The sequence below is a fragment of the Halichoerus grypus genome, chromosome 7 (assembly GCF_964656455.1).
Source record: "Halichoerus grypus chromosome 7, mHalGry1.hap1.1, whole genome shotgun sequence".
In the NCBI taxonomy this organism is placed as follows: Eukaryota; Metazoa; Chordata; class Mammalia; order Carnivora; family Phocidae; genus Halichoerus; species Halichoerus grypus.
The window spans coordinates 25,108,973-25,130,426 of NC_135718.1; the positions used below are offsets into that span (position 1 = coordinate 25,108,973).

Here is a 21,454-nt window from a genome sequence, read left to right on the forward strand (position 1 = left end):
AGCCAGGGCAGTAACAGCGGGGTAATAAACTACTTTTCATTACAAGGATCTGGGGATATGAGTGGGAGGGGGACGTAAAGGTGGGGACAAAAAGGCACAGATCCGCTCCAAGACGGAAAGCCAGGACGGGGGCGCGCTGGGTTCACTCCCCCCCGTCCCTCCTCCCTCCGAAGCCACCTCGAGTTTCTGTGCCGGGCGAAGTAGCCCAGCGCCGTGCCAGGCCGCGGGCTGCGCTCTGCGCTGGGTGGGGGCGCGCCGGCGCACCCTGGCCTCCCCCGCCGGGCTGCAGCCCCCTCCCCGCCGCCCCGAGCCCCTCCCCCGGGCCTGGAGCCCCTCCCCGCGCTCTTCCCCTCTCTCCCCTCCCCTCCCTTCCCTTCCCTGCCGGCCGGGCCCTGCCTCCGCCTCCTGCGCCCACAGCCTCAGCCAGCGCCGAGCCCCCCGGAGCCGGAGCGCGGCCAAGGGGCGCCGCCAGCCCCTCCCCAGCGCGCTGACAGCAGGCTCCGGGGCCCCCGCCCCGTCCCCTCGCCGGCGGGACACACCCCCGCCCCTCCTCCGCTCCGCCAGTTCCCGCCGGACCCACGGGGCGGCGGACGACGGAGAGAGCGGGCGGGCGAGGCGGAGAGCGGCGGCGGCGGCGGCGGCGGCGGCGGCGGCGGCGGCGCGGGAGGGAAGGGGCGCGCGGCAGGCCCACGGGGAGCCGCCCGGGGCGCACGGAGCCCGCCTGCCCTCCCGGACCGTCCCCGCCCAGGGGCCGTACCTGGGAGCGCCGGGAGCCCGGGCAGCGGCGCGCCGGGCCGGAGTGGCGGGTGGCCCCGGGACCCGGGAAGCGGGACAAGAAGAGGGAGCCCGACCGGGATGAGAAGGTGACGCCGCTGGAGGGCGCCACTCGCTTTGTGGGGGGGAAGATGCTGGCCTACTGCGTGCAAGATGCCACGGTGGTGGACGTGGAGAAGCGGAGGAACCCCTCCAAGCACTACGTGAGTACTGCCCCTACAGACCCCTGCGGGGGGTTGGCCAGAGACACCCCCCCCGGCGGACCCACCCCCGGAGGGCCCCTCGCCCCACCGGCTAAGTCCCGGAGCTGAGTGCCCACAGGGCAGCCCTTGGCTGTGGAGTTTCTTCGCAGGGCTGTGATCTCCAGGGAAGCCTTCTCTGTCCTTTCTCCACTCCCCCCGCCCCCCGTTTTCTTTTTTTGGCATTGGAATTGGCAAGTGGCTGCCCTTGTCTGTTACAACGGTGAAGTCATCTGTCCGCCGGAGCTTTGATGGATGGTGGGGGGAGCTTTCGTCAAACCCTCGCTGAGAAGCTCGGTTGGGAAAGAGCATCTCCCTGGCCCTCCCTGGGGGCTTGAGTCGCTCACGCTGACACGGACCGTGATGCTTTCAGAGGCTCGCCCAGGGGAAGGAAGCCTGGCGCTGTGCTCCCACGTTTGCCCTGGGCTCTGCCTCCCTAGGCCTGGGTCTGCGGGCCGAGGGAAGCCGCCGCGCCCCCTGCCCCACCTCCACCCTCAGCCCCGAGCTTTGGTTTCCTTCTTAAAGTCATTGTGTTCGTCGGTGTGAGGAGAATTGTGGCTTTTCCTTTTATCCCTTCTCTGGACGTGACCCTTAACCGGGTTCATTTCCTCTTAAGTGATGCTCCGTCTCCAGACACGAGGAGGCAAATGTTTGCTGTGGTCTCCAAGGAACGGCCGGCTGCCCCTCCCCCTTCCTTCCCCACAATTAATGAGAAGGGGCTAAGGTTGATTGAGCTGAGCTCCGGGGTCTGTGTGACGCGTCCCCCTTTCATCTCAGCCGGTCCTGTCTTCCCATCCTTGGCACCTTGGGAAGTAAACATGGTGTCCTTAATGGCTGAGGACGCCTGTCTGAACCGCTTTGCTCCTGTACTTGAGATAGAAGAGACAGCCAGGCACCCAAAGCAGAAGGACTGCATCTTGTTTGCAAATTAGGCACTTAAAGGAGTATTTAGAATGCTCAAAGCATTAATTTAAACAATTAAAACAGCTTGTAGGTTGCTGCCCTAGACTGCCCATTGATCTCTGAGAAATGCCTTTCATTTCCCTGTTGGAAGAGGACTGGGGTTTGTGCCAATGTCAGCCTCAGGCTACTCTTTCTGTCTTTATCACCAATAGCTCTGAACTTTGGGTTTGTTTTTTGTTTTGTTTGTTTTGTTTGTTTGGAGTGGAGTAAATGGGCCTGGGCTCAGATTGGAGAGGAGGTAAGCTAAGGAGTCTGGTTCCTGGACCAGACAGAGAGGTGGGTGCCCATGGGAGAGTGGTCCCTTTTGTGTTACCTGGCTCAGCAAGCAAGCACCTTCAATTCAAGAAAGCTGCCATTTCAAGAAAGCTCCCTTTGGAGGACTTGGGCCATTGTGTGGTCACCCTACTCCAGGTACAGATGTCCCTTTGCACATCCCAGCACTTAGTATCAAGTCGGCCTTCCTAACCGTTTTTCTCAAATGTCACAAGCTAAGTTTTAGGGGTTCTGTTTTTTAGTTCTCAGTTAAGCCTGGCCCTGTGTTCAACAGATGGCACTCTCCGCTGGGACCCAGGCAGCTGCTTTCTCCCTGCTCTTGATTTTAGGTGAAACTGCACATCTTAGCTCTGACCAGTGATGCCGAGATTACAAGGTAGGGTACACTGGCAACAAGCCAGAAATGTTGCTAAAGCAACTGGGAACCCACCGCAGACAGTACGGAAAGGTGGTTAGCTGTGGGGCCCTGAGGCAGAGGGTCAGCCACTAGCTAGCTTTGGGACTTTGGGCAGGTTATTTAACCTCTGCGGGATTCAGGGTTCCTCATTGTTGAGGGAAGGATGATAAGAGTACCTATGTCATAGGGTTGTCTGGAGAATTAAATGAGATCATCCATGAACAGCACTTAGCACAGTTCCTGGCGTATTAACAGGCACTCACTAAATGGTAGCTTATTGTTGGTGAAATTCTGACTAAGAAAGCACTTTTGAAAAGCAGCTATTAATGGTCTGGCAAAAAAGAAAGAAAGATTTTGGGTTTTAAGATTGATAATAACTTGTTCTATGTGAGAAACACAAAAGAAGTCCTGTCTAATTCCCTTGAAATGATCATTTCCTCCCTTTTTATGGACAGTGTTTCCCAGGACATCTCTGCTTCCCATGTAAGAATCGACATTATGTTTGGGGCAGGGAGTGATGTCACTGAACAGCTGGGGCCATGCAGAGCTCTGAACTAAGGTTGTGGAAAACAATTAAAGGAGAAAGTGTTACATGTTGTGGAATTGTGGAGCTGGCAGGACTCCTCAGGCTCAACCCCTCATTTTACAGATGGGGAAACTGAAAACCAGAAGGGGTAAAGTCACTTGCAACACAGCTCTTAATAGCACCTGGGTTTGCCTGGCCTTTTGCCCATGGTGTGGGTTTTGTCCATCAAAGTACCCTAAGTCTGGTTGGAGTTGACTAGGTGATCTGGTGGATATCTGGTGATCGTCAGAGGTTCCTACATATTTGGGGCATCAATGGGACATAATATAAGGAGAGGGGGCCCCATAATAGAAAGTGTCAGCAGGGCTCAGAGGGGCAGGAGGAGCAGGTTGGGGGAGCTTGCGCCTCTGAAGCTTAGGATCTCCTCCTCTCTTGGCCCTTGCACGGTGGACACCACACACCAGAAGGTCAAGTGTTCTGGGTAAGGTACTCTGGTGCACCCAAGTCACAGATGTTCTGGAAGCCCTCTGCGCTGGAGAAGCATGCCCCCTTCCCGCCTCTCCTCCACTGACGGTGAATTCTTAGTCTGTGGTTTGGCAAATTGCAGAGCAGAGAGGTTTTATGGGATGTGCACGTTAGCTGGAGCTAGCTGGCTGATGGGAGGCCTGGGGCCCAAGCAGGAGGGGCTCTGCTGGCTCCAGAACACTGGGAACACACTGTGAAGTTTTTCTCAGGACATCCAGCAAAGGGTGTGCTTGTCTCCAGGACGAGGGGAGCTGCCTGAACACCAAGGGTCTGTTTATGAAAGACGGGCAAGTGGCTTCTATCATTTGGATGGTGCTGTCAGCCCTTGCTTCCTTCCTCTCTGCCAAGCCCCTGCTTGGGTGGGGTTTGGGGAAAGTGGGCACCTGCTGCTTAGGCCAGGCTTCCTGGCCTGGAGTTGGGTTCCTCTCTTAGCTCTTACGAGCTGCGCCTGGCTGGGGAGACCTTAGGTAAAGTGGCTTTGGCCTCAGGCTACTTGTCTGTCAAATGGTCCTGAAATGCTGGATGCAACCTGCAGATAACTTCATTTCAAAGTCTTCCATAAGGCTACTAGTGCAGGTTTACCATAATCCTTTGCACTCACATGCGTGTGTGGGCGTCTGTCGAGTCCTTCGGTGGTGGAGAGAAGTTCGTTTCTCTAGAACAAACAGATTGTTTGTTTGGATTTGGGAGGCATTGTGCTTTTAGAGTGGTTTCCTTTCCTGATTATTTCAGACAAGTATCAGTCATGAATGTTCTGATCCTCTCCAGGACTCTTTAGGGAATGTAAATAATAGCCGGTGTTAGTAGTTGCCTCGGTTGGTGGTGGCACATGCTTAACTTAAATGTGTGATTTCGTGGATTGTGACAGTTCATTGAATGTACCCCAATGCACCCTAACCCAGGGTAGGTTCTGTGAGTTCTTTAGACAGTTGGGTGAACTTGGAGAAGTTGGAGATTGCCCAGAGTCTCCCAGTTAGGACAAGGCAGATCTTCGTAAACTCAGGTTAGCTTGCCTCCCAAGGAGGATATGAATCTAAAATGGGGCCCTTTCATCAACTTGAGTCAGGGTGGGGAGGCCAGGCTCAGGCTTGCTTGTCCTCGCGAGAGCAGTGCGGGGTGTCCTGGAGGACCGCCTCACTGTATGGGACGTTCACCTCATACTACGGAGGTGAGTTTGTGAAGGCAGTGGAGGGTGAGCATGGTGAGGCGGGGAGAACGGAGCAGATCCAGGATGATAGCTGGTCCCCGCTATGACGGGAGGTGATAATTTACGAATCAACACTGTGGAAATAGTACATTCTCCTGTGTGTTTAGATCATCGAAGAATTTGGTCTTGGTCCTGGGAGTACATTTTTAGGAATTGGCTCCAGACCCATTCATTTCTCTACCCTTCAGTTTTTCTCTGAGCCCTTAGAGTGTGGATCCAGCATTACGGGAGGAAGGACATGCAGCTGCAGAAAGGGCCTTGTCGGGGCCGGTTCCATTCCCGAACGAGTATTGTGGGGCAGATCAGGGTTCGAATCCAGCCTCTGGCCCTTCCTGGCTGTGCCACCCTGGGGCCGGCCACTTTGGGCCTCAGTTTCCTCACTCGTAACCTCACAGGACTTTTGGAAAATTGAGATAATTTCAGGTAGAGTGTTCTACTTAGTACCTGGCCCCTATCAAGCACGTTCAGGGTACACTAGTTTCCATCTACTGTTCCTTCCATCTGGCGATCACCAGAACGCTAGAGTTCGCTTAGGACCTAGTAGGTGAAGCTGAGAGAAAAGGAAAGGCTGAGGCGAAAAGGAAGGACCAGCTGCTCATAGTGGGATGGGAAATTGGGCAACATGCCCTGTGGAAAACACCCAACACACAAGAGAAACAGATAAACAAGGAACAGCTGTTCAGACCTGGAGGGCTTCCTGGAGCCAATCTAGTGGGGCCTGCCTGGTAAGCTGGGCAGGAGAAGGGAAGGGACTTGGGTTGAGGGAGAGGAGTAAAGAGGTGGTTCAGTAAGGGCAAGGTCACAATAGGACGCTAGCCCCAAGGTCAGTGCCGCACATGGGTTAGCGCTCCTGCCTGCTCTCTTTTTCTCTCTTTGTCTCTCTCTGTCTCTCCCTCTGACACACACACACGCACAAGAACAGTTTCTTCTCCTTCCAAGGAGGCAAGTGATCCAGGGGTGATTCACAGGTCTGACGAAGCTTCCTGCTCATGGAAAACCAACCACATCCTACTGGCCGTTGGAACAGGGAGCACAACCAGCCATGTATTACGACCCTTTTGGGAGCTGAGTGAGGGTTTGGGGGGGACAAATCAGGATTGCAGTCACCGTGTGTGGTGGCAGGCAGAGGGGAGGTGAAGGGAAAGGAAAAATAAGCCTATTTGATGTCATAGGAGACTGATTCCAGCTCCAGAAATATAAGTGCCAGCCACTGCATTTTCCAAAGAGATATTCCGGGGCCAGCAGAGGGCACGAATTAGAGGAGTGTTGGGACTTTGGGATCGCACAGCAGTTCCCTGGAAATTGCCTTCTAATTTCCTCAGCCTGAGTCACTGACCAGACCAGTTCTTGGCCAGAAAAAAAGTCAAAGAGGCAACTCTGTTCCCTTTTGCCTCCTAATTAAACAAAATCAAACAAATAATAGAGTTATATGTACAGTAGTCACACTTACTCCTCTTGAGTTCTGAGAATCCAGGAAAGGGATAATGGTTTAGGACAGGGATCCAGGGAACAGGAAGGACAAGGGGTGTGTGTGGGAAATGAGGTGGAGCTCTGGCTTTGGAAATAGGTTCTGAGCCAGGGCCAGGGCCAGAGGTGTTCTCTGCCATGGCAATTGCCAAAAATAATGGAAGCGTCCGGTAGGGTGATGAGCATTTCAAGAGGTGATTCCCAGAGCTACATGTGACTGTTCGCCGGGGCCAGGCTTTTGCTGCCTGTAGCAGAGTCAGTCACAGGAAAGCAGGTGAGTGGAGAGGTCAAGGGCCTGGACATGGGCACAGGAGGGCCGGAGGGCAAACCGCAGGAAGGCCCTTTTCGCGCCCCCAGTAACTGCTAGGTGAGGCACTTTGGCAAGTGCTGAGCAGAGTCCGGTGAGGGTGTCAAGATGCACAGTGAGGAGAGAAGGGGAAGAATCAATATGTGAGGACCTACTATGTGCCCGGCAGTGTGGAAGGTACCTTTCAGACGGCCTTTTCTTTGAGCTACATAGCAACCGTGTGAGGTAGGGAGGTGTTCTCATCCCCACTTTGCAGATGTAGAGATTGAGGCTCAGGGTGTTTTTGTGACTCTCAGAGTAATTGGCAAGGCCGGGATTCTTACCCTGGTCTCTGACACGGAAGTCTGTGAGCTTGCGGCTCTCTTCCCCGTCAGAGCTGGGTCCGTGAGAGAGGGGGATGAAAGTAACTGAGAGCGGGTAGTTCCCCCTGAGAGGGTGACATGCGCATCTGGAAGGCTGCGTTGCGGGAGAGCACGTGGGCTCTGCTGTCCCTGGGCTGGAAGCCTGTCTCCACCACTGGCTACCATGGGGCCCAGCACAAGCTGCCTCTTTCTCCGCAGCTCAGGTTCCTCAAACAAAAAATGTGGGGAAACTAGGACCTAGCTCCTAGGGTTGTGGTGATTAAGTGAGTTAGTAAAGGTGAAGAGCTTAGAACAGCCCGGTGTGTGTGAAGCACAACATAGGTATTTGCTTTAATAATAATTAAGTCCTAAAGCTTTTCAGGAGAGGGAGTGCTCTCTGTGAACTGGGGTTTTCGGGAAGACCGGCTGGGGAAGGCAGGCTCACCATGGGCTTTGAGGAGGACTTAGGATTTGGCTGGGAAGGAGTAGGATTGAGGTGGGAAAAGAGGGGAAGGAAGGGCATTCCAAGAAAGGAAAAAGCCAAGGTGCTGGAGGTGGACCAGGCAAGGAAAATGTGGGCAAAACCCATGTGGGGGAGAAGGATGAGGAGGAAGGTTGGGGCCAGCTTCTGAGAGCCTCAAATACCGGGGGAGGTAATTGAATTTATTGTGTAGACTACTACACAGTAATCTTTGGGAGAATCCTTTTCTCCCAAGGATTGTGGGGGGGAGGGGAAGCTGACTGTCCCTGTGGGGTCCTTCTGGTGGGTCCCAGAGCTGGGGTTGTTCTTGCAGCAGTGGCTGAAACAGAGGTAAGAACTGGAGCCCTTTCTCTAGCTCTGCAGTGGGGACTCTAGTGGGCAGGCCAGAGCCCAGCCCTCTTTGTTTATAGCTCTTACGCAGAGGGGTCAGGCAGTCTCATAAAAGTTGATTGCCCCCCAGATGTCTTGCGGGGGGAAGGGTGGAGGAGGAGGTGGAGGAGACGAGGGAGCAGCATGGAGCGCAGCGTGGAGAGCTGCGGGCGGCTTAGGGCATCACCCGTGGAGGGCCCTGGCCTGCGGGCCTGTGTCGCAGTGGTGTGCCCTCTGGGGTAATTTCCGTCTGCATTCCCCAGCATTGCCGCGGACGCACCCCAGGGGACCGAGAGGGGAAACCCCTAACCTTTTTGTTGTTAAGTAACTTTTAGCTTTTTCTTTTCTTTTCTTTTCTTTTTATTTATTCTTTTTCTCAGTTACACTCTACCCCCAACGTGGGGCTCGAACCCACAACCCCGAGATCAAGAGTCTCTCACTTCACCGGTTGAGCCGGCTGGCTGCCCCAGGAAACCCCCATCCTTGTAGGGCCTGGGGGCTAGTCCTAAACAGCTTGCTGGGAGCCTAGGTTGTCACCCCAAACATTCACACTAATGTTGCCTTTGACTTCAACATCTCTTTGGTTTTATTTTTATGTTTATTTATTTATTTTTTAAGGTTTTATTTATTTTTTGACAAAGAGAGAGACAGTGAGAGGGAACACAAGCAGAGGGGAGTGGGAGAGGGAGAGGGAGAAGCAGGCTTCCCGCGGAGCAGGGAGCCCGATGTGGGGCTCGATCCCAGGACCCCGGGACCATGATCTGAGCCGCAGAGGCCTAACGACCGAGCCACCCAGGCGCCCCAGTTTTAGTTTTCAATACGATGCTTCAAACCACCTTTTGATTTAAACCTCCGCCACACTGCCAGATATTCCAGTAAGCCTGATTCTTTAGGGGGAATGTAATAATAAATATAACAGCTAACATTTCTGAATGTTTTCTACGTGCTAAGAGTTTTACATGGAAACTCAAAACAGCCCCCCAAATGCTGGCACCCACGTCGTACTGGTGAGGACGCTGAGGCCCAGAGAGCTTAAATAAATTGCCAAACACCATGCAGCTAATAAGCTGCATATGGAGAGGGGCCCACTGGCTCCAAAAGCTGCCCTGTCCCCACAGCCCCTCACGGCCCCTTAATCCCATGTTATACCAGGGGTGACCCGGCCCCAAGGAGATCCCACCTGAGGCGTGGCTGGTTGACTTCTGCAGATGTGAGAACTTCCACATGTCCCCTCCCCCTTCTAGATCTCCAGTTGTCCATCTAGAAAATGGGGTGATTGCTTCCTTTCTGGCCCGCCTTGCAGAGGGGAGGGTGGGTGTGACAGTTGCGTGGGAAAGGGCTGGGCCCAGGGAAAAAAAAAAGCTGTGGGGAGGGTCCCAAGTTATCCTCAATCGGACTTCTTACTCGAGTGGGGCTAGGGATGCTTTGCAAAGGGGAGCTGTTCCTGACCTCTGGGGAATTTTCATACAAGGTTTCCCACCCGTGCTACCTCCCCTGAGAAGCCTGGTCGCCAGGGTGGACTAGGTTCACCATAGGCCCTCATTGAAGACATCTTCTAGAAAACCGCCTCTGGGAACTGCACTTTGCTTCTTTCCACGCCTGTCCTTTTTGTGAATGGGAAGAGACAGAGCTATTTCCAGTCACATCTCCCCCTGCTGTTACCTGAGGGGAGGAAGTGACCTCAGGCGCTGAGTTAGCAAACGGGAAACAGCTGGGTGTTCTGCTCCTCCACTTGGCTCTTTCTCTGGCCCTTTGCTGTCATTTCCCTTTGGCTGGTGAGGAAGCCACCCTCCCCAAGCCTGGGTGGAGGGACGTGGTGGGGTGGGGACAGAGTCCCTTCCTCTGTGTGTGTCAGTGCAGCATAAATTATGCATGTGGGGCCCTCCAGTCTGTCTCTGGGATCCATGGAGCCTGGTGGAAATCGATCACTCTTAATTCTGGGGAGAGAGGGGTGGGGTATAGTGGACTTGCAGGGTGTGCCAGGTGGGGTACGGGGTCGAGTGGGTGTGGGCCTGTGCTTTGGCCTATCCCTAGTGGTCCCTGGTAGGGAGCCCTCACTCTTCCTTTTTTCCGGGGAATAGTCTCACTTGGTAATAAAGTAGACCTTGGCTTCTAATTCGTGGACATCATCATCCTACAGCTACCACCCACAGATTCCTGTTTTATGCCAGGCACTGCTAGGCATTTTACTTATAATCTCTGGTCCCCACACCAGCCCTGAAGGCATGCGTTTTTAACCCCATATTACTCATATGGAAATCGAGGTGCAGAAAGTTTAGGTTGCATTGTTAGTTGCGCACAAAGCCAGGTGTGTTGGACCCCCTGCCCCGGCCTGGGCCTGCTTCACGCCGTCACCGTGCTTTACACACTTGGTCCCTCTCCAGGGCTGCCCCAGGGGTAGCGGGGGCTTCTGCTGCCCGGACATGTTGTCCTTTGTGCAGAAGCGATCTTTGTGGAGAAAGCCTGCCTTGCTGCTTTTGCCCACCTAAGGGTTCTGAGCGCGAAGGGATTGTCCCTGGTGTTTGAAGTGGTTGCTTTGGAAAGTCTTTCATGGTAGGCCCCATTCCGACCCAGCTTTATTCTGTTTCCTGATGGCCCAGACCCAAAGGGCTATTTTAAGGGCCTTGCCTGTGTGGGAGAATTTCTCTTTGTAACAACAGAGAAGGCAGCCTCGCTGGCCTGGCACGGTGCTGGCGGCGGGACTCCGAGAGAGTGAAACTCTTTCCTGAGTTCTCTCTCCTGGGCTGGAATCGATTCAGTGAGCACTCAGCACGGTGCCCAGCACCTGGGAGGGACACGGTCACTTGGCAGGAAGGACAGGGGTTCCAGAGGTGACCACCCAGGGATTTCTGCTGCCCTGAGCCCCGGCGGATTGGCAAACAGGTCCTTCTGTCAGAGTTAAGGTCTATCATAGAACAATGTCTGAACTTTGGTTCAAGCCGGGATTAATCATTTGCTTCAGTCATCACTCATTGGCAGCCGGAGAAGGGCAGCCTCCTTTCCCCACGGTTTCTGGACGTCACGGCTCCCAGGCAGGGGAAGTAGGGAAGTTGAGTCAGAGAGTGTGTGTGAGTGGAGCCCTTTCTAGGTGCAGGTCCTGGGCCAGGGCTTCTCGCCCACTGTGTCCTTTAATCCGCACCCACCGTGAGCCCTGGCCCTGTTTTGTAGACAAGGCCAGCAAGGCTCAGAGAGGTGCTGCATCTTGCTCTCTCTCACACAGCAGTCAACGAGGTTTGAGCCCAGATCTCTGCAGCAAACAGAGCCTACGATGGGCGGGCGGTGGGGGGAGGGGGGGGGGGGGGTTGCTGAGCTCCCTGGAGATTTGACGGGTTGCCTCCAGAGGCCGGGTAGCTAGTTGGGAGTTCTCTTTTTGCTCCTGCCGCCAGCTGGAAGCATCCGTACGCGTCAAAACGAGCTGCACTTCCTCTGCCCTCTCTGTGCCTGTGCTTTGCCCTCTGCTGCGTGCACCCGTGGGGGTCATGGCCATGATTTGTGGCTCTGCCGGGGTATGGAACGCTGAGAGCCTGGCCCTGAGCCTGAAGAAAAGGAGTGGACCCAGAGGCAGTGTGTGGAGCGTGCGTTGCCTGGGAGGCTGAGGACCTGTGGCTTCGTACATGACTTCGTCTCCTGAGGACTTCGAGGCTGGGGGGCTAGGAAGCACACCACGTGGGTCCCCAGATGACACGTAAAGGGTCAGGATTAAACCCTTGGGTCCTCTGCCCCCTCTGACCTCCCCACTGAGCCCCTCCATCAACACATGATATGGTCGGAGCTGGTGGTTGGGATAAGATAACAAACCTCTCGCAGCTGAGACTGAACCCCTGGCAAGGTCTGGCTTCTATTTTGGGATTCAGTTTTTTATTCCCCTTGAACTCCTATCCAGAGCCACTTTTGGAAGGCCCAGCCCTTCAGATGCTCCAGCTGATGGGGGCTCTACATCCTGTCCTTGGGGATGATGGCTTGGTGGCCACGGCACTGTGGTTGGGAGAAGGGGGGGGTTTAATTCTGGGCACCTGCGGCCTGTGGATTGCTCAGGCTAGACTCGGCTCTGGCAGCCAGAGAGGGCCTCAGGTGCCAGCAGTGGGAATTTGAGAGCAAGAGGCTGGGGGCAGGGCAGCGATGGCCTCGGCTACATGGGCTCCTGCTCGGAAGCCTCTTAGTAGCTTTTCGTACGTCGCCAAGTTTCTGCACCTCTGTGGGCCTCAGTTTTCTGATCTGTAAAATGGGAATAACAATACTACCTAGCCCATATGATCGCTACTCTGTGCTGTGCCTGACGCAAGACAGCTGTTCAGTAAATGGCAGTTACTGTTATCATTATTAGCATGGTCTTCCCTCATGGTTTTACTTGGTTTCTGTCACCTTCCAGAAGCTTCCCTGACGTGTCCTCTTACAATATTTCCTGTGTGTGAATTTTTATGATGTTTATCATTTTTACTACGCACGTAACATTTAGCAAGAATGGCCTCGGTCGGCCAGCTTGTGGCAGGCCCCTGTCTGGGGTGCCTGGTGGATGGAAAAGCTCCTCGAGGGATGGACCTTGATGTGATCCTCGGTCATCCAGTCAACATTTCAATGTTGACCATGTCCCAACCACTGGGAGCACAGCAGGGCAGATAAAAATCCCTGCCCTTTGGGAGCTTACATTCTGATAGGGGAAGGGAAACAATGAGTAAACCTCTTTTAGGTCAAATATAGAGTGTGTTAGCTGGAGGATAAATGTGGTCCGGAAAGCTAAGCAGGGTGAGGCGGCAGGAGACGGCGGTGGTGGGAGTTGCCGTGCTGTTTCCTCGAGGGCGGCCAGGATGTCCCCACTGGACAGTGACTTTTGAGTCAGGTCTGAGGGAGATGAGGAAGGAAGGCATGCAGATATTCAGGGGAAAGTTGTTGAGGGAGATGCCACAGCCAGGGCTAAGTCCCTGAGGTGGGACTCGACCTGGCCTTTCCAGAGAGCGGACTGGCATGACCAAGTGGAAGAGGAGAGGGGGAGAGCCCTGGGCAGCGAGGTCTAGGTCAAGAGGGCCAGGTGGGTCTGTATTCCTCCTGGCAACGGGCACAGTGCTTGCTCAGGACTTGCTAAAGACTGAAACTGCCCAAAAAACTGCAGGGAGGTTGCTCCAGGGGACTGTGTTTGGGGTTTGACCCTGATCCCCTAAGAGGGTCTCTCTGGGGAAACTGAGCAGTGTCATGGACAGGAACTTCAAGACCCCAAAGGCAGTGCACATGTTAGGGTATTTCACTGACCTTGAGTTTGTCCCTACTGTGCACAAGGCACCGTGCTGAAAGCAGTTCCTCCAGCTGGGAGCCGGGGTAGGGGGGCGGGGGGTGGGGTGCTCCTGCTAAGGCAGCAGGCCCCGCATCCTTTCATCTTTAACACCTCCTCCCCGTGCTGGCAGAAGGTCTGGATCACAGTAGGTCTTTGATCAGTGGGACAAATACATGGACAAAGCTTCATTCTGTTAAAGCCCCTTTCTCCTACCCCACTCTTATTTTTTTTTAAAGAACCACAGCTTTTAACTTACAACTATAGGGATTGCTTGTTTGAAATTCAAAATGTATATATTCCTATCGATATAATATTGTAAGTGGTGTTAAAATTCTCAGGCTAGTCCGCCAAAACCTTTCTCATCTGTGGAGTAGATGGAATGATAGCCCCAAGAACCAGATGTCTCCAGTTCATCTGTGTATGGACTAGCCTGGAAACCTAAACTCTGTGTGTTCTATCCAGGAAAACTGGCTTCCAGTGCGCACAGTTCACAGGCTAAATGGGGACGATGATGATGATGACGATGTTGGCAGCAATATGTGCCAGCCACTTTTTTTTTTTAAGATTTTATTTATTTCCTTTATTTTGTGTGGGGGGTGTGGGTGGGGGGCAGAAGGGCAGAGGGAGAGGGAGAGAGAGAATCTACAGCAGACTCCCTACTGAGTGTGGAACCCGATGCAGGGCTCCATCTCACAACCCTGAGATCATGACCTGAGCTGAAACCAAGAGTCCGACGCCTAACCGACTGAGCCCCCCAGGCGCCCCATGTGCCAGCCATTCTTGTAGGCACTTTACTCATTTAATCCTTGCAACAACCCAAGGAGAAAAGCGCTACTGTGTTTCTTACGTTATTGATAAGAAAATGGAGGCCAAAGATCAGAGGCTAAGGAAGAGGCAGAGCAGGGCTCCAGAATTCTTCGGGAAACCTCTTCCTTCCTGGCCTTTCAGGGAATCCTGCCAGCCAGCCTTGCCACAGCCCAGGTCGGCCATCTGGAGAATACCTTACGTGCAGGACGTTTGTCATCAGGTGTCCTCTACTCGGCAAGAATGGAGTTAACGAGTGTCAGAATCCGGGAACCAAAGCCATGGGTGGCCAGCAGGAGTGGCCCCTCTTTGTTCCCAAGACAGGAAAAACCATTTGTCCCTGGAACCCGACCCTGCAGGGGGTGGGTTTGCTGTGTGTGGGTTATCTTCCTGGGCCATTTACAAGTCCAGCACATGGGGCTGGGGAGGGAGGGGAGGTGGGGAACACTGTGTGTGCTGGTGGAGGCCAGATTAGAGTGTCTGGCAAGATGTTTCTGACACCTAGACCATTCAACTCTCTGCAAAGCCCAGCAGGTGGCTGGGCTGTTGCTTTAGCTAGGAGGGGGGCACCCTCCCCACCCTGCCCTGCTGAGTGTATTGTTGGAATGACGTGGGTCCTAACCAGTCTGTTCCCTCCTCCCGGGCCCCAAAATAAACAGCAGCTGTTGGCTACATCACCTCTGTCGCCTGCCAGTCTGTCAACAGCGCCTGGCTCTCATTGGCCCTGCCCCTTCTGGGTATAATGGCCTGGGGCGTTGGGGGCCCATTGGCTTTGCCCTACTGAGCCTGCCTTGCTAGCCAGCTGGTGTGCCCTGGTGTGCCCTCTTCCCAAGCATCGCTGGCCTCTTGGCCACCCACTGGCACTCTCCCTTCCTGCCCTGCAGTGAGGCAGGTCCTCATGGTGGCCACAGACTCAAGCTCGAGTCTGACGTCAGTGTGGCTCCTGGCTCTGCCACTCAGTGGGTGACCTTGGGTAACTCTGAGCCTCCGTTTCCTTCTCTGTAGAACAGGTGATGGTCTGTGATCACAGCAGAGGGGTATGACCAGTGCTACAGCGGCAGCTCGAGTGGAATCACTGAAGCCAGATTGCCTGATTCGAATCACACCCTTGCCACTCAGGAGCTTCATGACCTTGGGGGAGGTGCTGAAGCTCTTCACACCTCAGTTTTCGCATCTGTACAATGGGGATAATAAAAACATCCCTCAGGCTGGTGGTGAGGAGTAAGTGGGTTAATATAGGTAAAGCCCTCAAATGGTGCCAGGCATTATGGTGCCTGTTCTTACTGGCAGGTAAGGCAGGACATCCCCTCAAAGAATCAATCCTGCGTGCAGATCCGAGAGCTGACAGAACTACTCTCCTTCTAACCTGACTTCTGTGTGGCGCTGCTAATTTGCTTGGCTTTGTTTCTAGCCTGAATTCGGCACTTACACTTGAGGGGCTGGGGGTGGGGGTAGAGCTGGTTATAAAGCAGGACGGAGGCTTGAAAATGGAGAGCTGGGATTTCTATTCTACTTGGCAGTGGTTCTGCTGATGTAATGTAAGAAATGGAAAGAAGACTGAGTCTGTGGCCAAGGACTGCCTCCAGCTGTGGGCAGATCCCCTCTGGGGTTGACTCGTTATCTCTGTTCATGTGTGAGCCCCAAGATGTTCTTCCATATGATCTCTACAGCCTCCCCACGGAGCAGCCTGCTTTGGCTTCGCCCTGGCTCCATACTCTGGGAAACTCTTGTTATCTTTGGCTTTCGCTTGAATGTATCCTCCCTTTTGGAAAGATTATACTAGGAACCCCCATTAGAGCATCTAGACCAGAAAGTCATCATTCTCCAAAAGAAGAAAAAAAGCACCCGATCCCAATTGTGTTGGGTTGCAGTGCCAGGTGCCACTGTGAGCGCACCAGCCCCCCAGTAAAGAGACCCCCACTCAGGATGGAGCATTTGCACTGTCTCCCCAGGAGCCTGCTCCTTTAAGAGAGGTGTCCTGTCTGGGTGTGGTACCCTGTCTTCTCCATGCTGCCTTTGTCAATTCTTGTCCAAGGAGTGAGGTCAACTGTGGTTTCATTCCCAACATCTGGGGATGTCACCTTCTAATAGGCAGTGAAGAGAATGAGTCCGCACCATTGAAAGGAAAGTAGCAAAGGAGTTAGAGCCGTGGCTTTGGAACCAGATTGCCCAAGTTCAGATTTTAGCTCTGCCGTTGATTTCTGTGAGGCCTTGGGCAAGTTGCTGAACTTCTCTGCTTCGGTTTCCTGTTCTGTAATATGGGGCTAGTAACAGTGCCTTCCTCATTGCTGGGGGGATTACACGAGACCATGATGATCAAAGCACTTCTAAGCATGCCTTGGAGAGAGTTAGTGCTACCTAAGCGTCCCTGTCATTATCTGAGCCCGGAAGTCGAGTCTGCTTCCCATCAGCCCGGAACCTCTGGGGCCTGCTGCGTATATATTCAGAGCCCGTGAGAGGCCCATGGTGTTTGTGATGGAGGCATCTTGGATGGGGTTTGTGGCACGTTCTAGAGAAAGAGGAGTGTAAAAATTCAGATCAGCAGGTGATTGAATGCCGGCCCCAGCATTCCCTAGCTGAGTGTCTGCGGACCAGTAGCTTCACCCCCCAGCTCAGTTTCCTCAGCCAGCAGTGCCCGTGCCCTCCTTGTCGGGTCACTAATGAGAACCCGAGATGGTGTAAGGTATCCAGTAGTCACTCCACACAGTAGCCACTTAAGCAGCTTCAAGGCTTGGCAAGATGGTCAGTCCAGGCTGGCTCTTCTGGCTGCGAGCCTTGTATTACACTCTTTTCTGCATCTCTTGCATGATGAGCAGCCTCTGGGTGTTTATGGCGGCCGGCAGGGCTGCCCTTGCAGAGTACCTTCTGCTGGTACCAGCAGTGTCCCGGCTTGCGGAGCTCACAAACTTCATCTCTGCCGCTGAGGGGCCCTCTAGGAAGCAGTATGGGTCTCCTGCCTGTTCCACAGATGACGAAAGTCTCAGAGAGGCTCATGGCTTCTGTAAGTACAGAGGACACTGTTGATGCCCCATCCGGTATCCCCTGGGCTCACCTGAGTTCAGCTGCAGCTGGGACCTCCTGTCCCCACCTCACCTGTTTGTGTGAGGGCTTTCTGCAGCCCGTGGCACCACAGAAGCTTGCTCTGCCCAAGCACGTGCACTTGAGGAGGGGCAGGAGCGGGGGCGAGTTATCATCCCTGGAGGTTGCCCTCAGGTGGTGGGGATAGGAGTTGGGGTCTCCACTGCCTGCTCTTCACTGGGAGGATTCTGAGGTGAGTTCCAGCCAGAACATCAGAAGATCCCCAGCAGGACTGAGGCTCAGATGCCCACAGCAGTGACCTGCCCATTAACCCCCTTTATTGGCCTTTATCCTTTCCTGGCCTCGCTTTCCGTACTTCCTCACCTGGGGTTTCTAGAATCGTCTCCCGAACAGGCAAGCTGCACCCACGGCCTTGTCTTAGAGTCTGCTTTGGGATGAACCCAAACTATGATAGCAAAACTTCTCCCGCTAGCAAGTGGTGGAGCTAGGACTGGAAACCTCTGTCTGCGACTCAGTCCCCCGGGCCATGCTGTCTTTCTGGAGGTTTCTGGGGTTCTTGTTATAGAGGAGTCAGAAAGGGTCCTTGTTTGATGTAGGTCTTTTTGGCTAATAAGAGGGCAGTTCCTGGAGTGAATCAGAGTGGACAGGGCTGAAGAATACTTATCAATACAACAGCTTCTAGAGGGGCTCATCAGGGAGGGAGCCCAGTCAATGCAGACGACACGGAGAGAAGTTTCGCCTTGGAGACGGGACTCTGACCTTATATGGACTTGCCCCAGGAGAGAGAGAAACAAACAAGGGACTTAGGGATAAATAGAAATCAAGTGTCTCTATCTATAGAGATAGGTCAGGCTGGGAGAGGCAGCATAAGTGTCTGAGGAAACAAGGTTGGGGGCTGTTAGCCTTTCTGCCGCAGGTGCAAGGGGACAAATGTGAGCGAGACACTCTGGGGTTTGTCGTCAGATTCCTGTCTGTATCTGGCTAGTTGTATCTGCTGTCATCTGGCTGGTTGGCGGGGATTTGGACATTATGAACATTAAAGCTTCTTGTGCCGATGTTTGAAATTATGGCAAGACTGGGTGTCCTTATAAGGGAGAAAAGGAGTGTGTGTGTGTGTGTGTGTGTGTGTGTGTGTGTATCTGTGTAGTGCATGTGTATTTGGGGATGTGTAGTATACCTGTGAGTGTTGGCAGGTGTTTGTGCATGTGGTGTGTGTGTGTGTTTGTTTATGTGTGCACGTTTGGGTATGGTATGTTTTGTATGTTGTGTCATTGTCCATCAGGCATATTCCTGGGCCATCTTTTATCCTTGAGAACTCCTTCCGGCCAGGCTAGGGGATCCAAGAAAACTCAGATGGTATAAAATCGTCTCTTAGATCCTCACATATACTTACAAAAACTACCTTTCCTCCTTTTTCCAGTGTCTCTTCTGTCAGGCAGGTTCCCACAGACCTCACCTCACTCTTGCAAAGGAAACATCAAGTTACTCCCATTTTATAGGTAAGGACACTGGGAATCGGGAAGTGTAAGTCACTTACTCAAAGGTGTCACAACCAGGAAGTGGCAGAGCTGGGAGCTGACCAGCCTCTTAAGTCCTACCTTCTCCTGCCTCCTTGATCTGAGAAGGGTGAGCTGGGAGGTGGGATTCTGTGGTGGCTCTGGCTCGGCAGGAAGGGCTGTCCTGTCCTCTGGGAAACATGCTCTGGAAACCTCGCTTCCAGCCTCAGCAGAGGCCATGGAGGAAGAAGCTCCAGAGCAGGACGGCTGGTGGGGGGGATGCTGCGTGAGGCTGGTGTAGACGTGCTGGGGGACCCAGTCCCAGCACGGAGGTGTTGTGATCTGTAGCAGGGTGAAGATGGAGGAGGGACTGCACAAAAGCCAGGGAAGGATGGAGAAGGGGCATGGAGGAAGTGAGAGTAGTCTTTGAGATCACCTCCCTGGGCCTCACCGGGAGGGTACTATAGAAATTTTAGTCCAGTTAGGAAACTGACACCTACATTTCATCCCCCAAGAGCCCATCCCCCTCCTGGTTGTTGGCAGTGAGGTTATGTGTCCAGACGAGCGGACATGGGGCAATGCAGATCTGTCAGTGTTACCTGCTACGTGATTGACCTGCTAACAGGCACAGGCAGGGTCTGGATTCCTGGAAGGAAAAGAGGGTGGACATTTCGTCAGTGCGAGTTCTTGGCAGACGGGAGGCCGTGGGGCCACTGGGATTTCCTGGTTGCTCTCGTCCACGAGAGCTCACGTCAGGACAGTGGGAAATCCCACGGAATCTGCAGCCCCAGATGCGAGTCTGTATGGGCCATTTGGGATTTACTCATGGGGCTCAATTCTCTTTGGTTCCCCAAGCTGCTGGGAGAGGACCCCCCCTGGTACCCAGCCAGCTCGATGACTCCAACTAGTTCTTCGGGAGCAGACAGTTCTGGCCAGTGTCCCTGAGAATCTTAAAGGGCCATCTCTGCCCCACCCACGTGTCCCCACATCAGCCAAGATGGACCCTGGGAAGCAGGCGGACTCACGCAAGCAGCACAAATTTTCCATAATCATCCTCTGATAACTTCCGAGCCCTAATGCTAGGTATATTAGGTATTATCTAATACAGTGTCAACCCTTGTGGATTTGTTTGGCTCTCTGCTGACTTGGATTAGGGTGTGGTGTAGTGCAGTAGTTAAAGGGACTCAGAGCCCCCTACAGGCCATGTGACTTTGGGAAAATTATTTAATCTCCCTGAGCCTCAGTTTCCTCATCTGTAACATGGGGATAATGAAAGTAGCACAAACTCCTAGAGTTGGTGGCATAGAAGCATTATTATGGTAACATCTCAGGCAGCAGTGGGAGCTCACATTGGTGCTGTTAGACCCCCTCCCTGTTGGGAACAGCTTTATTGAGATATATTTCTCATACCATACAACTGACCCATTTACAGTGTATAATTTAGTGGCTTTTAGCATATTCACAGGATTGTGCAACCATCACCACAGTCAATTTCAGAACATTTTCATTACCTCCAAAAGCAAGAATGCTTTAGCCATCACTTACAAACCCCCTCCTCCAGTTGGTCCCCAGCCCTTGGAAACCATGAATTTCTTTTCTAACCCTGTGGATTTGCCTGTTCCATGTGGTCATTAGTGATTGGCTTCTTTCACTAGCATAATGGTTTCAAGGTTCATCCACCATCAGCCCTTTCAATGGCTTGTAGGGTGAGCTGGGTTCATTCCCTGTGGTGCCTGAGGAGCTCTGTGCACAAACCCTCACCATGGTCTCGGCAGGGCTGGCCCGTGGTCCTGAATGCAGGATCCACTGGAGCATTTCCTCTCCCGACCCTGTGGGGCATATGGATTTTCTCCCCTACCTCCGCACCTTGAAGCTGGCTGAGGCTGGTTCTTGTAGGAAAATGTTGAACTTGCTTGCGGTTTATTCCCGTTACTTCCTCTGGCCTGGTCAGCAACTTGGGGGAAGGGTGGAAACCGTGCAAAGCCTTTACTGATCTGTCCCCCAGGGACTCTCTTTCCGGGAGGAATGGGGAGAGAGGATAAAAGCATCTCTTATTTGTTTTTAATGTTGACTGACTCCCCAGCCCCCTTACCAAGTTATGGTGAAAGTTGCCGGGTTTCTGATCAGCCTCTTCCCTTGAGACGTAGGGTCATGGGACTTCTCTCTTGGGGGCAGCTGACGGGGAAGTTGCCAATTGCTCTGGAGTATTCTGTGTGTGAAGTCAGACTGCATTTGTCTCCTCTAGCTAGAGCTGGTCCACTGCAAAACTGGTGAGTCTGGGAGGGAGGTGTTGAGCGGCAAGTAACAAAATCCCAGCTAAAACTGTCTTAAACCATATGGAAATTTATTATCTTACTTTTAGCAAAGTTCAGAAGTAGATAGCAAGAAATGATCTCTCCCCCATTAATGAACATTTGGATTGTTTCCAACTTCTTTTTGCTATTGTGAACAGTGCTGCCCTAAACATGCATAATATCTTTGGGAATTTGGGCTACTATTTTTGTAGGATACATTATTGAAGAGACATTGATAGGTAAGAAAATCTGGGGGTTATGTTTGGTAGGTCTGTCCACATTTAACCCATTCTTCTATTCCATCTGTATCTAAATCCATACAACGAGAACTGATATTTACAAGGAAGGCCCTTGTGCATTCCTGGTTGTGGAATTAATTCAAGAACATTGTGTTCTCTTGCAATTTTTTTTTCAACCTGTTGTCGGGTATCAGGCTAAAGTAATGTTTAAAAGCAAAAGATGCAAAAAAAAAAAAAAAAGGCAAAAGATGCATTATAAGGGGTTTTCTAACCAGAATATTTGGTATATTCTATACTGTTGAGTGCAGTTGGCAGTTTTATTCAGGAGATTATCTGATTCCCTGTTGGAAAGCACAGGATGAAATGTCTTAGCAATACCAAGTGTTGGTTAGACTATGGGGAAGTGGGAACCCTCTTATGTTGCTGGTGGAAGTTGATGTGCTTCAA

The 21,454-nt window shown here is 53.0% G+C and overlaps 1 protein-coding gene across 3 annotated transcripts in view; it reads left to right on the forward strand.

Moving 5' to 3' along the window:
- Window positions 1–521: 521 nt before the first annotated feature.
- The window catches only part of SH3PXD2A (SH3 and PX domains 2A), a 235,102-nt gene continuing 214,169 nt past the window's right edge, over window positions 522–21,454 (forward strand). For 2 of the 3 annotated variants that reach the window (XM_078077151.1, XM_078077150.1), the window contains exon 1: window positions 523–977. In XM_078077151.1, coding sequence (XP_077933277.1) covers window positions 906–977 — 72 coding nt within the window. In that variant the 5' untranslated portion in view covers window positions 523–905. Of the gene's footprint in view, window positions 978–21,454 lie in introns of all 3 variants that reach the window. The other variant, XM_078077149.1, reaches the window with a different exon arrangement.